The sequence below is a fragment of the Bacillus rossius genome, chromosome 17 (genome assembly GCF_032445375.1).
Source record: "Bacillus rossius redtenbacheri isolate Brsri chromosome 17, Brsri_v3, whole genome shotgun sequence".
NCBI lineage: Eukaryota > Metazoa > Arthropoda > Insecta > Phasmatodea > Bacillidae > Bacillus > Bacillus rossius.
Window position 1 is genome coordinate 13,842,420 of NC_086344.1, and position 13,196 is coordinate 13,855,615.

A 13,196-nucleotide genomic window follows, 5' to 3' on the forward strand; every position below is an offset into this window, starting at 1 on the left:
TGCACGATCGGGAGTTTGGCTCTCTTGTCTTTGAAAAGGCTTCCCACACGACAACACGACCTCACTTTCACACGCTTGACAATCGTCAACCAGTTAAAAAACACAATTCGAAAATCGCCAACTTTTCACTATCGCATCGAAGTGCTAATATATTAAAATCAAATACGGAATGTGTTGAAAAGGACGAAGAAAAAAAAATGTTACAAATAATAATGAAGTCTGTTAAAAAAACCAACACCCGCTATAAAGTCACTGTTAAAAAACAACCCCTGACTACCTACGAAATTCCCTGTTGCAGAAAATCCCCCTCCCCCTCTGTTTTTCTGACATTTCCTGGGTTTTTTTTCTCTTGTTTGCTAGCCAACGTGGACTAGTTTAAGTCTGTTTTTTATATTATTTACCTCGTCACCGCCACACAGTCCCGTCCAAAAAAAAACCATCTCCGCCGTTGGACTCAACTCACTTCCATAAAACACTGTCATTTACAACTGTTTCCACAATGCAAACATTTTTGAAACTTCAGCCAATGTTATGAAAGTGTGTGATCCCTGCCAGGATGCACAACTGCATATTAATTGTTCAGTTGGAATATTAATATACACACATCCTGTGAGTTTACAAGGAAAACAATATTATATAAATTTATTTCAACTTCTATAAAACAAGAAACGTGCAAATTTGAAAAAGCGCTGAAATTTTCCAATGATTTTTGGTCTCAAAACTATTTTTTTTTTGTTATTTGTTTTCAGGTAATTTAGTGATGATTTTCTGAGAAGCATTATACCAACTTACTAACACAGTGCAATATGTAACTAACTACATATGTAAATATTAACCGTATTAGGAATCACTTCCCGCCATTGATGCATATAGAATGTTCGTAAATACACACACATGTATAAACTTTATTCAAGATGTTATTTTGGACATACGTCACTTTGGTTACACTATATGTAGACACCCGAAAAATTCGCGGATTCATTTCGTGTTAAGCTAAAATTAAAATAATCATACCTTAGTGCTGCTTCTGCCATTGGTCCACTGTTAATCTGGAGGACTGGGGGCCAATTAGAGACCCTCACTCATAGAAGTGTCGAATCACAGACCACCCAGTCGAGACGACTCACAAGTCAGCAGCCAATGAACAGTTGGCATTTGCCCGAGTGTGTAGAGGATATTGGAGTCTACCCTGGAGGTCATTGAACCCGTGAATTTTTCCGGTCTCTAACTATATGTCATAAAAAAAAACCCTCATCAACGGTCCAAAAAGGTAACTATACAAAATAGATGAACATGAAAAGCTAAAAATCACCCGATGTCAAAAAATGAAAAAAAAATATATATATATAAAACAGCACAGAACCTTCTGTGAAAGGAAGTTGGAAAATAATTGTAGCAGCAGAGACGGACAGAGATGGCTCATGACGACGAGACAGCAGCAACAAAGACACACGGCGACAATCAGACGAACCCAACGACGAGACTAAACAGGAAAACAATCGACAACACAAGAGACGCACAGGCGAAACCCAGCGATGCGACAACAGATATTCTACATCCGGGTGATCGCAACGGCTTCAGCACAGACGAACACCAGTGTTTTTGACGTGACAACGTCTAATAAATCGACGAACGCCGGCTGCACGCACGAAAAGGTGTCCCGTTACGCTAATTGTCCCGTTACGCTGTTTCCCGTTACGCTCATTGTATGCTTGCGCCGCATCTATCTTCTCTCTTCCACTCGATTGGAACAACCATCGATTTGACTTTTTCGAGGCACATTAAACTTGAAACACTCCCATTCGTTTCCTACTTTTCCTATCATCGTCCTATTCTAAACAGAAAAACATAGATTGGAAGAAGTTAAATAGCAAACATGTATAAAAGTTATAGTTAAAATAATTTCTTCGTTAAAGTAATAAACATATTTGAATTAATGAGTGCAAATAAATAAAAAAAATTATCAATAATTAAATTGTAGATTTCATTTCACTCCTTATTTGTATCCATACAAAATAGTGATAATTCAATAAAAATGATTCAAATTTTATTCATAAAAGTATGCAATCATTTCATCAATGTTTTGTTATGACGTTGTCGCGTTAAACTATCGTCCGTAAACCGACTTTACAGACAACCAATTTTCTTTCCTATGATAACAGTTGCGACGTTTCGGCCATAATTTTACACCCGTTAGACATCTTAGGTATCGGTAAAGAATTGAGAATAAAACTGGACACAGCCAGCGAGTGCGCCGAGGCACACGGCCACGTGTTATTTCGACAGATCCCAGAGAGCGAGAGCTTGCACGCCCCAACACGTATAACCTGTTGGGGCGGCGGCTAATTAACAGTTTATTTTTAAACTTGCTGCGTTTACAACACAAGCGAGCTTGGAACACCGATGACGTCTTTACAATGTTTCGAGAAAAAAAGAAAAAGAAAAAAAAAAAACACCCACAGGTTTTTCCCGTACAATAATAGCGAGTTTTATATCCGTCTTTGATTATCCACACACAAGAACTAACATGTTTGGCATATGGCCACATTTCAAATACCAACCGCGAATACTTGAAAAGTTTTTACCTAGATCACCTTTTTCTTCGCTACATTTTCTTGTGATCACAAAAAAAAAAAAAGAGAGAGAGTTATTCTTAATTAATCACGATAGCTCATTGGTAGCAAATTTTGTCATCAGATATAAACTAAACGTCACTTGCGTACTGTGAATATTATGATTTACACTTGCGTGACATTTTACTACTAAAACGAACGACACCAAAATACGCAATCCCGGATCCAAATGTTATCAGGTGATAACCATTTTTAAACGTTTATCAGATTTTTTTTTCTCATACGACATGGAACATAATTTCATAATTTACTAGACAATTGGCCGACCTGAATTTGAAGTTGATAGTGATTATATGTGGCAAATATTTACCCTTGTGAAATAGTTATGTTCAGTATGAAATTTTTATTATATTTACGCTATTAACTAGCTCATAAAAAAGTATGCTCTGTCTTAACGAAGATAAATGTGCAATAATAAAAAATTATAAAAAATGCTACACCTACAAAACATTTTTAAACCAAACCGACGTATTTCAGATAATATAGAACGGCACATTTGGACATATTTTATCAAACACCACGAACAATGTATTTAACACACGTAAACGTCATGGCATCAGAGTTAGTGTCCACAGCAAAGAACTGCAACGTCGCAATAAAAAAAATTGGTTGTCTGTAAAGTCGGTTTACGGACGATAGTTTAACGTGACAACGTCATAAGAAAACATTGATTAAATGATTGCATACTTTTATAAATAAAATTGAATCATTTTTATATTAATATTAAAAGAATAAATACTTGAAATTATACTAGTAATCAGATTTTTAAAATGCAAGAATAATTAGGTAACCCTTATTGCCGAAATTGTTGTAATAAGCAATGAAAACCACATTAACTTTTCACTTCACTTTATAAACTGTCGACGAAACAGTTCACGTGTAGATGACATGTAATTAATTTTAAAAACTGGCGTTTTGATATAAAGTTTAAATATAATTATGAACAAGTTTTCATATAAATAAACTGTAATCAAATATCTATCATCAATTATATGAATCACCATAATTTTTTTAGTCAATTGTAACATAACCTATTATTAGTGCACTCGCCGACAGCGTAACGGAACAATGAGCGTAACGGGATGCAGCGTAGCGGAACAATGTGCGTAACGGGACACTTTTTCGTGCGTGCAGCCGGCGTTCATCGATTTATTAGACGTTGTCACGTCAAAAACTAGACTAATCATATCCCAATCATCACGTCTGCTGCCTGTTCAAAGAAGACGCGCTTTTGGTCCTAGACGTGAAATGGCAAGTTTTAAAGCATTTTCAAAACATTACTTTAGTTTTCTACCTGGATTCAATATATACTTAGTTGAAAGCAACGTGCGAATTAACTTTTAAAGGGATTTTAAGTATTTACTTAACGACATTAATCACACTATTCAAGGCCAGTTCTCAAAATGATTTTCTTTTTGACGTGATAACGTCTTATAAATCGATGAACGCCGACTGCACGCACGAAAAATTGTCACGTTCCACCTGAGCCGAGAGTGCAAGAACCGGCCAACCACCGTGCGACAAAAATCTTCTATAATATCAAACAGGTTAAGGCGGGCTTTTTAACTAATTGTTTGTGATTATATTTTAACAAATAATTTAAATTAAATTTGCAAAAAAATAAATATTATTTGAAAATTAAGATGAATACAATTTTTCATCAATGTTTTCTTATGACGTTATCACGCAAAATTATCGTCCGTAAACCGACTTTACAAACACCCCCCCCCCCCCTTTTTTGTTATACATTTTTCTTTTAGAAGTTTATTTTTATTTACTGAGGAAACTGCATTAAAAACAAATTTAACTAAGATTAAAATATACAGATTTTAATAGATAGAAACGTTTCCATTGCCATTTCCTTGTTTTACAAAATTTAGTTCAAAAACATAAAAAATAATAATAATTCGACCGCGTTCTGATCACATTTCAAAACACTGGTGCCATCATGATGGATGGACAGTTTCCGTCAAGAAAACGTAAAAAGATTCCGAAACAAAAATCTTTCATAGAAGCATTCAATCCCTCAACCATTAAAACAGCATCGGTTATAACGCACTGGGGACGCCACCTATCGACTGTGGGAATTATTTCGCTACAACTAATGTGACTTGAAGAAGAAACGTTTTTATGACTTGATGTAAGCTTTTGGACATACGCCATTGCTAAGCACATGTCTTAGAAGAAAACTACAAAAAACACAAAAGACAAAAACACAAATTAAGCAACAAATTGCTGTTAACAGGATATAAACACCACTCAAAATTCCATAACAGGAATATGGTCAACAAACAAAGAAAAATGGACTAACAGAACATAAACCCCCCACAAATGATGACATCACAAAAATATTGAACCCAAAAAAAATTCAGCACAACATTTGAAACGAGACAAAAACACGACAAAACGACAAGACGAAACAAACACAATAGTTTTCCAAAACAGAAACAAGCAGACATACATGTGCTTAGCAATGGCGTATGTCCAAAAGCTTACATCAAGTCGTGCACTCCCGTTGCGCAAATCTTTCAAAGATAAAACGTTTTTATGTATGGCACATGTCGGTTGTCAATTATTGGTGAAAATGTTTAACGTGTTTACGTACCCACACTTGGCACATTATCTGCAAACACAACCCACATTTCAAGGAAAACATTCGAGTCCACGTTTTTCTGTTTACGAATTTCACTTTTTTCAGCTTCATGAATGCCTTTAAAAAGCACGTGAAAAAAAAAAAAAGAACGCAGCGAAATCCCTCACGATGAATAATTTAAACTTGCCCGCTATTTCCCCCCCTCCCGAAAGCGATTGAGTGGTTTACCCAAGTGGAAAAAAAAAAAAAAAAAACAGCGAGTTGATTACAAATCAACACATACACGTCATTAACCTAAATATCCCTCTAGGTGACTTACTGGTAGATTTTTTTTTTATTATTTAGAACCTCTTAACACTGCAGAGTCCATATGACCATATTCATGATTTTATCTTCTCCGCGTTATTAAATGCGCACGATTTGAAATGACAGGAAGCAAACAGGAATTATGATATAACGATTATAATAGTTGTAACTAATTAAAATTATTTCACGGAAGCGTCCCGGGTGGTTTGGAATGTCTTGAATGTGATCAGCAAGGGGGGGGGGGGGGAGATAGACTTTGGTGTTGCAGCTACACATCATATCATCTCCACCCAAAAATTTAATTTCACCACTGGATAGCTAAAGGATCAAAGAATTCGTTATACGCTAAGTGAGGACTGTGTGGCATCGCGCGCGGTAGAGGGGGAAGCGCCGCCATTTTGATGTCATTTTTGCTGCGTTTCGAGATTTCCATTCAGTACCTATGACTTTTGACTCGGAGAAGCTACGACGTTCATTTGAGTTTCAATCGTCAGTTCTCGTCAAAATCTATCGATTGCACGTATAAAACATTAGCGTAAAATCATTACAGTGAATATATATGGTGTTAAAATAAAAAAAAATAAAAATAGCGTATTTTGTATAGAAAATATTACCTGTTACGTACACTTCGCGGCCGCTCTTCCCAAAAAATGTTTGATTTTTAACTGAGAACCCGGTTAACCGAAAGCCCGGTTCTGCTATGCATTTTCTTGTCCCAAACATCTGAAGATTTAGCTGATATATTTCACATTTGTTTAAATTAGATATGTAGTACAAAATTTTGTGTCGCAGAATGACCACTAATTATTTATGCGTTATGGCCATTTTATAGTATGCCGGCGTACGTAGCCTACTTAATAGTCCCTGTGTATATATTTTTTGTAACCTTTTACAGACATATTTCATGGAAGTGTATGATTTTGAAAAAGAGTGTTGCCTTCTGATGTTTAACGGCAATTTACTACATATTTAGTAGTTTTTGTGGATGAAAATATGCAACAGGAGTTAGACGCAAGTTATTACTTTAAAGAATTTTTTTTTTTGGACCAATCCCGTTGGCCCTCTACATAACCTTTCTTGGCTCTGTAATTTTTTTTGTATCAAGATCTTTTCTTACACCACTATTCGTGAGGTAGTTCGGCAACTTACATTTTTGTGTGTGTGTGTTTTTTTTTATCGGTTGGTACCCTGTTGTTAGATGGTATGGTTTGACATCCTTGACCTTGGAAGTGAAGGTCAGGGAGGTGACGTGACGAAATGTCAACAGTTTTCAATTCTGTGATTTTCAGCTGAACATAAAAAAAAAATGAAGACTAACGGGCTGTTTATAGTTCGAGTTAGCAGAGTGCAAAACCAAAGCAAAGTAATTATAAAACACGTACATGATTTCCACTTGTTGGTAAGGTATACGCTCAGTGTAGGTACTAAACACGTCCAATGAACGACACACTTATAGTAAAAAATATACACGCTCAGTGCATTAAACACGTCCAATGAAAGACACACATATAGTAAAAAATATCCACGCGCAGTGTACTAAACACGTGCAATGAACGACACACATATAGTAAAAAATATCCACGCGCAGTGTACTAAACACGTGCAATGAACGATACACATATAGTAAAAAATATCCACGCGCAGTGTACTAAACACGTGCAATGAACGACACACTTATAGTAAAAAATATCCACGCTCAGTGTACTAAACACGTCCAATGAACGACACACTTATAGTAAAAAGATATACACGCTCAGTGCATTAAACACGTCCAATGAACGACACACATATAGTAAAAAATATCCACGCGCAGTGTACTAAACACGTGCAATGAACGACACACTTACAGTAAAAAATAAATACACACGCTCAGTGTACTAAACACGTTCAATGAACGACACACTTATAGTAAAAACAAAATTTCAAGAACCACACATGCACAGTAACGAAAGTTATAGTGATATCTCGGTCATAAGGAGGATGTTGTGTAGAAATTTGCCACTTAAAAACATAAAATTTAAAAAAACGAACATAGCTTTGAAGTCCATAAGGAAAACATTTCATCACAAGTTGTGAACTGTGGGAACTCATTCCAACCACAAACATCCTTTGAGATATCAGAACAGAACCGAAAGCAAGCGGTTTGTCACACCAGGTTTTCCCACACTTCCTTCTGCCAATTACCTTAATTAAGTCCGGCAAGATTAACATCAATATGTGCATATAACAATAAACAGTTGGCACCGTTATTTCACACGCAAACCATCACAACTTGTCTGAACATGCATTCGTTTGATCAAACTTTGATATTCGTGTTTGACATTTTTACCACTTTTTAATTGAGAATTTTTCTAATACATTCATAAATTACTGGTTTACTTTCGCCGGAAATCCAACCGAGGACCGAAAACAATTAAGTAACTAAACATTTGGAGTATACAATTTTTTAAATATTTTTTTGGGATTTTTTTTCCCGGAATTACTAGCATTAAAATTACGGATTTTCAAGATGGCGGCCGTAACGCGAATTGCAACAGATGTTACTTAATACAAGATGGCGGTTCTGTCGCTTGTTTACAAACCTTACGTTTGATTATCAACGAATTTATGATTAAAGTACGTCTCAAATTTAAGACATTAACATAATACATAGTTCCCTTCCTGCGGGAAAGACACGTGCGCACAGAGAAAGGTAAAAATTGCGACGCGCCAATCGTTTTGAACGTATTCGAAATACAGTAGAACCCATCATATCCGACCTTCCCACAACCGACTCCTCCGGATATCCGACCCTGGTCTCCGTGGTTGGCGAGCCTGTTCAGACTTGAAAATGTGACGCATCTGCATGTTTTCGTGTCGAGAAGCCCAAGATGTACATCAAGTTCTGTCCCTGCCCGAACACGCCCGAATATTCACCTTCGGCCAACTTCGGGATTTGTTTTAATTTTTCCGCAGGAAAAATAAATTCAAATATTAAAAGTGGTCGGTTAGGTTAGCTACATTAAAACACTTTAAAACACTATGGACGGTTAGTTAGGTTAGTATAGCTATATTAAAATAAACAGAGAAATATAAATATATATACATAAACCAGAGGTTGGCCGAAGGTGAATATTCGGGCGTGTTCGGGCAGGGACAGAACTTGATGTACATCTTAGGCTTCCCTTTAGTGTCGCAAACTGTCAGTTCAGCCGTGATTGTTGGCGTAGAATGTGCTCGTACTACAATCTTGTACTGTTCTATGGTTTTTGTTTTTTAACGTAACGTAATGTATTGTGTGCAGAAAAAGTGGAGGGACACTTCCGCAAAACAAGATTTGTCAAAACTGAAACAAAAATGCGTTACTGAATTCCTTCAATAAGGTATGCTTACATTTTGTTCGTCTTCTCTCATCTATAATTTAACAACAGTGAATGTTTGAAATGTATACAGCAACATTTTTTACAAATAAAGTTGTATTGCTGTACATACTGTATAGCTGGGAAAGGCGTTTTTTTTTCTGCTACGGATATACGACCATGGGAAGCCTTCATTTCACAGACGAGAGAGCCACACCCGAAGTTCCCCGAAGTTCATGCTCGCTTGTTCTATCTCATTGTATAAACCGGTGTGGCATTAAATATTGCGGTCGATTAGGCTAGGTGGATGGTTGGTTATATTAGGTAGGCATAGCAACATTAAAAATACCGTAAAATCATTTTATGGTTGCTTAGCAAATAACTTTTTAATATGTAGCTATCCAGGGCTAGGAAACTGTTTACATGATTTCACAGTATCTTTAATGTAGCTATCCTAACCAAATCAACCGTCCACAGTGTTTTAAAGTATTTATAATGTAGCTAACCTAACCTAATTGACCATTAGTAGAGACCCGTAAAATTCGCGATTTCAAATCCCTAAAGGATAGACTCCATGATCCTCTACGCACTCGTGCAAATTACATCTGCTGATTGGTTACCGACTCGTAACACCTGTTGACTGGAATGATCGTGATTCGCCAATTCTTCTGTTAAAGATTTTTCAATTGGCCCAGAGTCCTTCAGATACTCTGTGGACCAATCACTGAAGCAAAATAATGTCGAAAGTATTTGGACTCTATCATATCGCGAAATGAATCAGAAAAATTTACAGGTATCTAACCATTAGTGATCATGAGAAGAGACCTGCAAAATTCGCGGATTCATTGACCTCTAGGATAGACTCCACAGTCCTTTAAATAGTCGCGGAAATGACACCTGTTCATTGGCTACTGACGCGTGAGACGCCTCAACTAGGCTGTCCGTAATTGGGCACTTTCATGGTTTTAGTGTATCCCATTGGCTCACAGTTCCCCGGATAAAATGTGGGCCAATCGCAGAAGCAGTACGAAGGTATAGTTGTTTTGATGCTAGCGAATTTTGCAGGTCTCTAATCAAGAGTTGTCCAAAATAAAAGAACCCCGAAGATGCACGATCGGGCGTTCGGCTCTCTGGTGTGCGAAAAGAAGGCTTCCCATCCGACCACTGCGCGGTACCGTCATGCTTGGATACGAGAGGCTACTAGTAACTAGTAACTAGTAACTAGTAACTAGTAACTAGTAACTAAGTAAGGGGACAGCAACTCACCCCTGGATCCGGGGCGTGGGTGTTAGGGGTGGATGGCTGCTGCGGACGACTGGGGAAAGCCTGCAAGCACGAATACAAGCGAGTGACCAACAAGTCAACAAACATCAACCACAACAGCCACTAAACAAAATAGTTCGATTATATTTTCAAAACAAAACAAAAAAAACACGTTTTTTTTGACGTGATAACGTCTTATGAATCGATGAACGCCGGCTGCACGCACGAAAAAATGTCACGTTCCGCCTGAGCCGAGCGTGCAAGAACCGGCCAACCACCGTTGCGAGAAAATCTTCTGTAATATCAAACAGGTTAAGGCGGGATTTTTAAAACTAATTGCTCATGGTTATATTTGAACAAATTATTTAAATTAAATTTGCAAAAAACTGTAAATAATATTTGAAAATTAAAATGTAATTTTTTCATCATTGTTTTCTTATGACGTTATCACGTAAAATTATGGTCCGTAAACCGACTTTACAGACAACCCCCTTTTTTTAATTAACATTTTTTTAAAAATATTCCTCGAAATGCACCACAAAATAAATTTCCAAAGTCCCGAAAATTTCGGAGGCAATCGACACTCTTCCCCCCCCCCCCCCCCCAACCACAAAACTGACCTAGGATTTCTATGGTAACCGAAGGCCTCGGAATCACGTCAAAATCAACGTACTTCAATTTTCCCGACTTTCAAAAAATCCGGGCCAAATAGGCAAATGAAATGATTCCTCCTCGATTTTGAAAGGGGGAAGGGGGAGGGGGGAGGGGGGAGGGGGAACCGAAAAATTGGGCAAATTTCACGCCATTCCCACCTCCTCCTGGTTACAAAAAAAGCGTGGTTATTGCCTATAGTGGTATTTGCACTTATGATCCTCTAACATTATTTTCTTCAGGTCATAGTCATGAAATTATTTCAATGTCATCCGGATAACATATACTTGCGAAGTTTCAAATCGATACAATTACAATTAGGTTAAAATCGACTTCAAAGATTTGACTACATGGTTAGTTAAACGTAAAGCTAATAAATGCGTGTTATAAAACATTTTGCGAGTCTTTCAGTAGTCGCCAGAGATGTATAAAATATCTAGCTTCGGTTACGAGCAAATTCACGTGTTCTCATGTTGCAAACTAATACAAAACTGGAGCACGAAATTTGACGTAGAGTTCCTTAAAATAATGCAGAGCGTGATAAATATCAGAAAAATGTGTGTTTCAAGTACACTTATTGACTCGAATCAACATACTTTTGAAGATATAATCGTGACTTTTCAAACTACAAGTTGCAATGCAGTAGATAAATTAAAAATTAACATGTAACATTTTTAAAAACACTATATGTATATATGTTTGTCTTTGTTCAAACTGAAAAACATCAGTCTGTAAATACAGCCTACAAACAAAACTTAACTTTTTTTTTTTGATGATTCAACATTTAAGATTTAGCAGTAAAAAATTAATCATGAAATTCTATTATCAAACATAATGTCGAATATGTATAAGCTAACAATTTCGTGTGTCCCTACAGTATGACGAACGTTACTCTATGTCTACATTTTAATGTTAAATAAGTGTTTTAATGACAAGATTCTAACGTAATATAAGTTTTTATGAATACAACCTATAACATTAAGTTTTAAACAATAGTTGTTGTACTATTATAAGTTTTATTTTGAAATACCTATGTGAGCTGTAAATTCTACGATGTACACGAAAGCAATATGTACGGATGAAATACGCGGGATCTCAGGGTCTTCCACAGATGGCAGCACCGTGGTTACACATTTCCGTTCCGATTGACTTCCGATCCGTTCACGAAATTGCTCCCACTAAATGCCAAGATGTTTACACATAATAATAATAATAATAGACCTTCGTGGCATCCATTAGCAAAAAAAGGAATCTCCCAACCAGCGCCTTGAATTTTACAACAACATCGCACTGAACGAGCAAGAACAGTGAACATATACGTCGAGAAAGCTTGCCAAATTGAATGACTTCCTTGGAAATAGCTCAAACCAGCAAAATACTCAATTTTTTTTTAACCAGTATTATATTTGACAAGAAAAAAATGTATACAAAAATGCGTGAGCATAACTACGCCGAACGTAGTAATAACTGCGTGCAAGGCTGGTTAGCGATCTAGCTTCCGTTCAGAGGTTCCGAGAAAGTATGCGAATCCACACAAACCACTCGGCAAACGTCTGCAGATGTTATAGAAGCCGCGGCCAAACCTGTGGGACCGGATGACTGGAAAAACCAACCAACTGCATTCATGCTAACTCCAGCAAATTACGGGAAGCCTTCATTTCACAGACGAGAGAGCCACACCCGAAGTTCCCCGAAGTTCATGCTTGTTTTATTTGATTTTTGATTTCACAGTATCTTTAATGTAGTTATACTTACCTAATATAACCAACCATCCACAATGTTTTAAAGTATTTATAATGTAGCTAACCTAACCTAATTGAGCATTAGTTATCATGAGTTAAAAAAAAAAAAACACCCGAAGATGCAAAATCGGGTGTTTGGCTCTCTCGTCTGTGAAAAGAAGGCTTCCCACAAATTACAGCGTCGAGTGTGGTGTGGTTCTAGCCCGGCTGCAGCGTGTGTTCCGAAATTCATGATCGTCAAATAGGGCGATGTAACACAACTGGATACGTACACGTTGCAGAATAACGTATGCTCGGAACCCAACCGGCAAAGCGCTAAATGGTACGTGCTGTTGCGACAATCCAGAAAAAAAAAAGATTGATTTTTTTTTTTTGGGGGGGGGGGGGGGGGGGGGGGCAGCGATGAAGCGAAGCTACACTAATCGCCAAAAGTGACGCAGACTTCAGGCTGACTCAGTTCAATTGATTAAGTTTAGCATTTTTAATACTTCTGAATTTTATCGTTACTGTTTTTAAAACGTTTACTTTTTAAAATATGAATATTTACTCAAAATCTTAATGGTTACACTATCATTGACTATAATTTATAGTGACGGGAACATATAGTTTGTACGATCAATACGGGAAAAACGATAATTTGAACATTGGTACAAGCGGACTCTTTTAACCT

General features: G+C 37.0%; 1 protein-coding gene across 6 annotated transcripts in view; it reads right to left on the reverse strand.

Annotated features, from left to right (window-relative positions):
• The window catches only part of LOC134540715 (trithorax group protein osa-like), a 294,594-nt gene that overhangs the window by 151,760 nt on the left and 129,638 nt on the right, over positions 1 to 13,196 (reverse strand). For all 6 annotated transcript variants that reach the window (XM_063383602.1, XM_063383603.1, XM_063383601.1 and 3 more), the window contains exon 4: positions 10,137 to 10,196. In XM_063383602.1, coding sequence (XP_063239672.1) covers positions 10,137 to 10,196 — 60 coding nt within the window. The remainder of the gene's footprint in view (positions 1 to 10,136; positions 10,197 to 13,196) is intronic.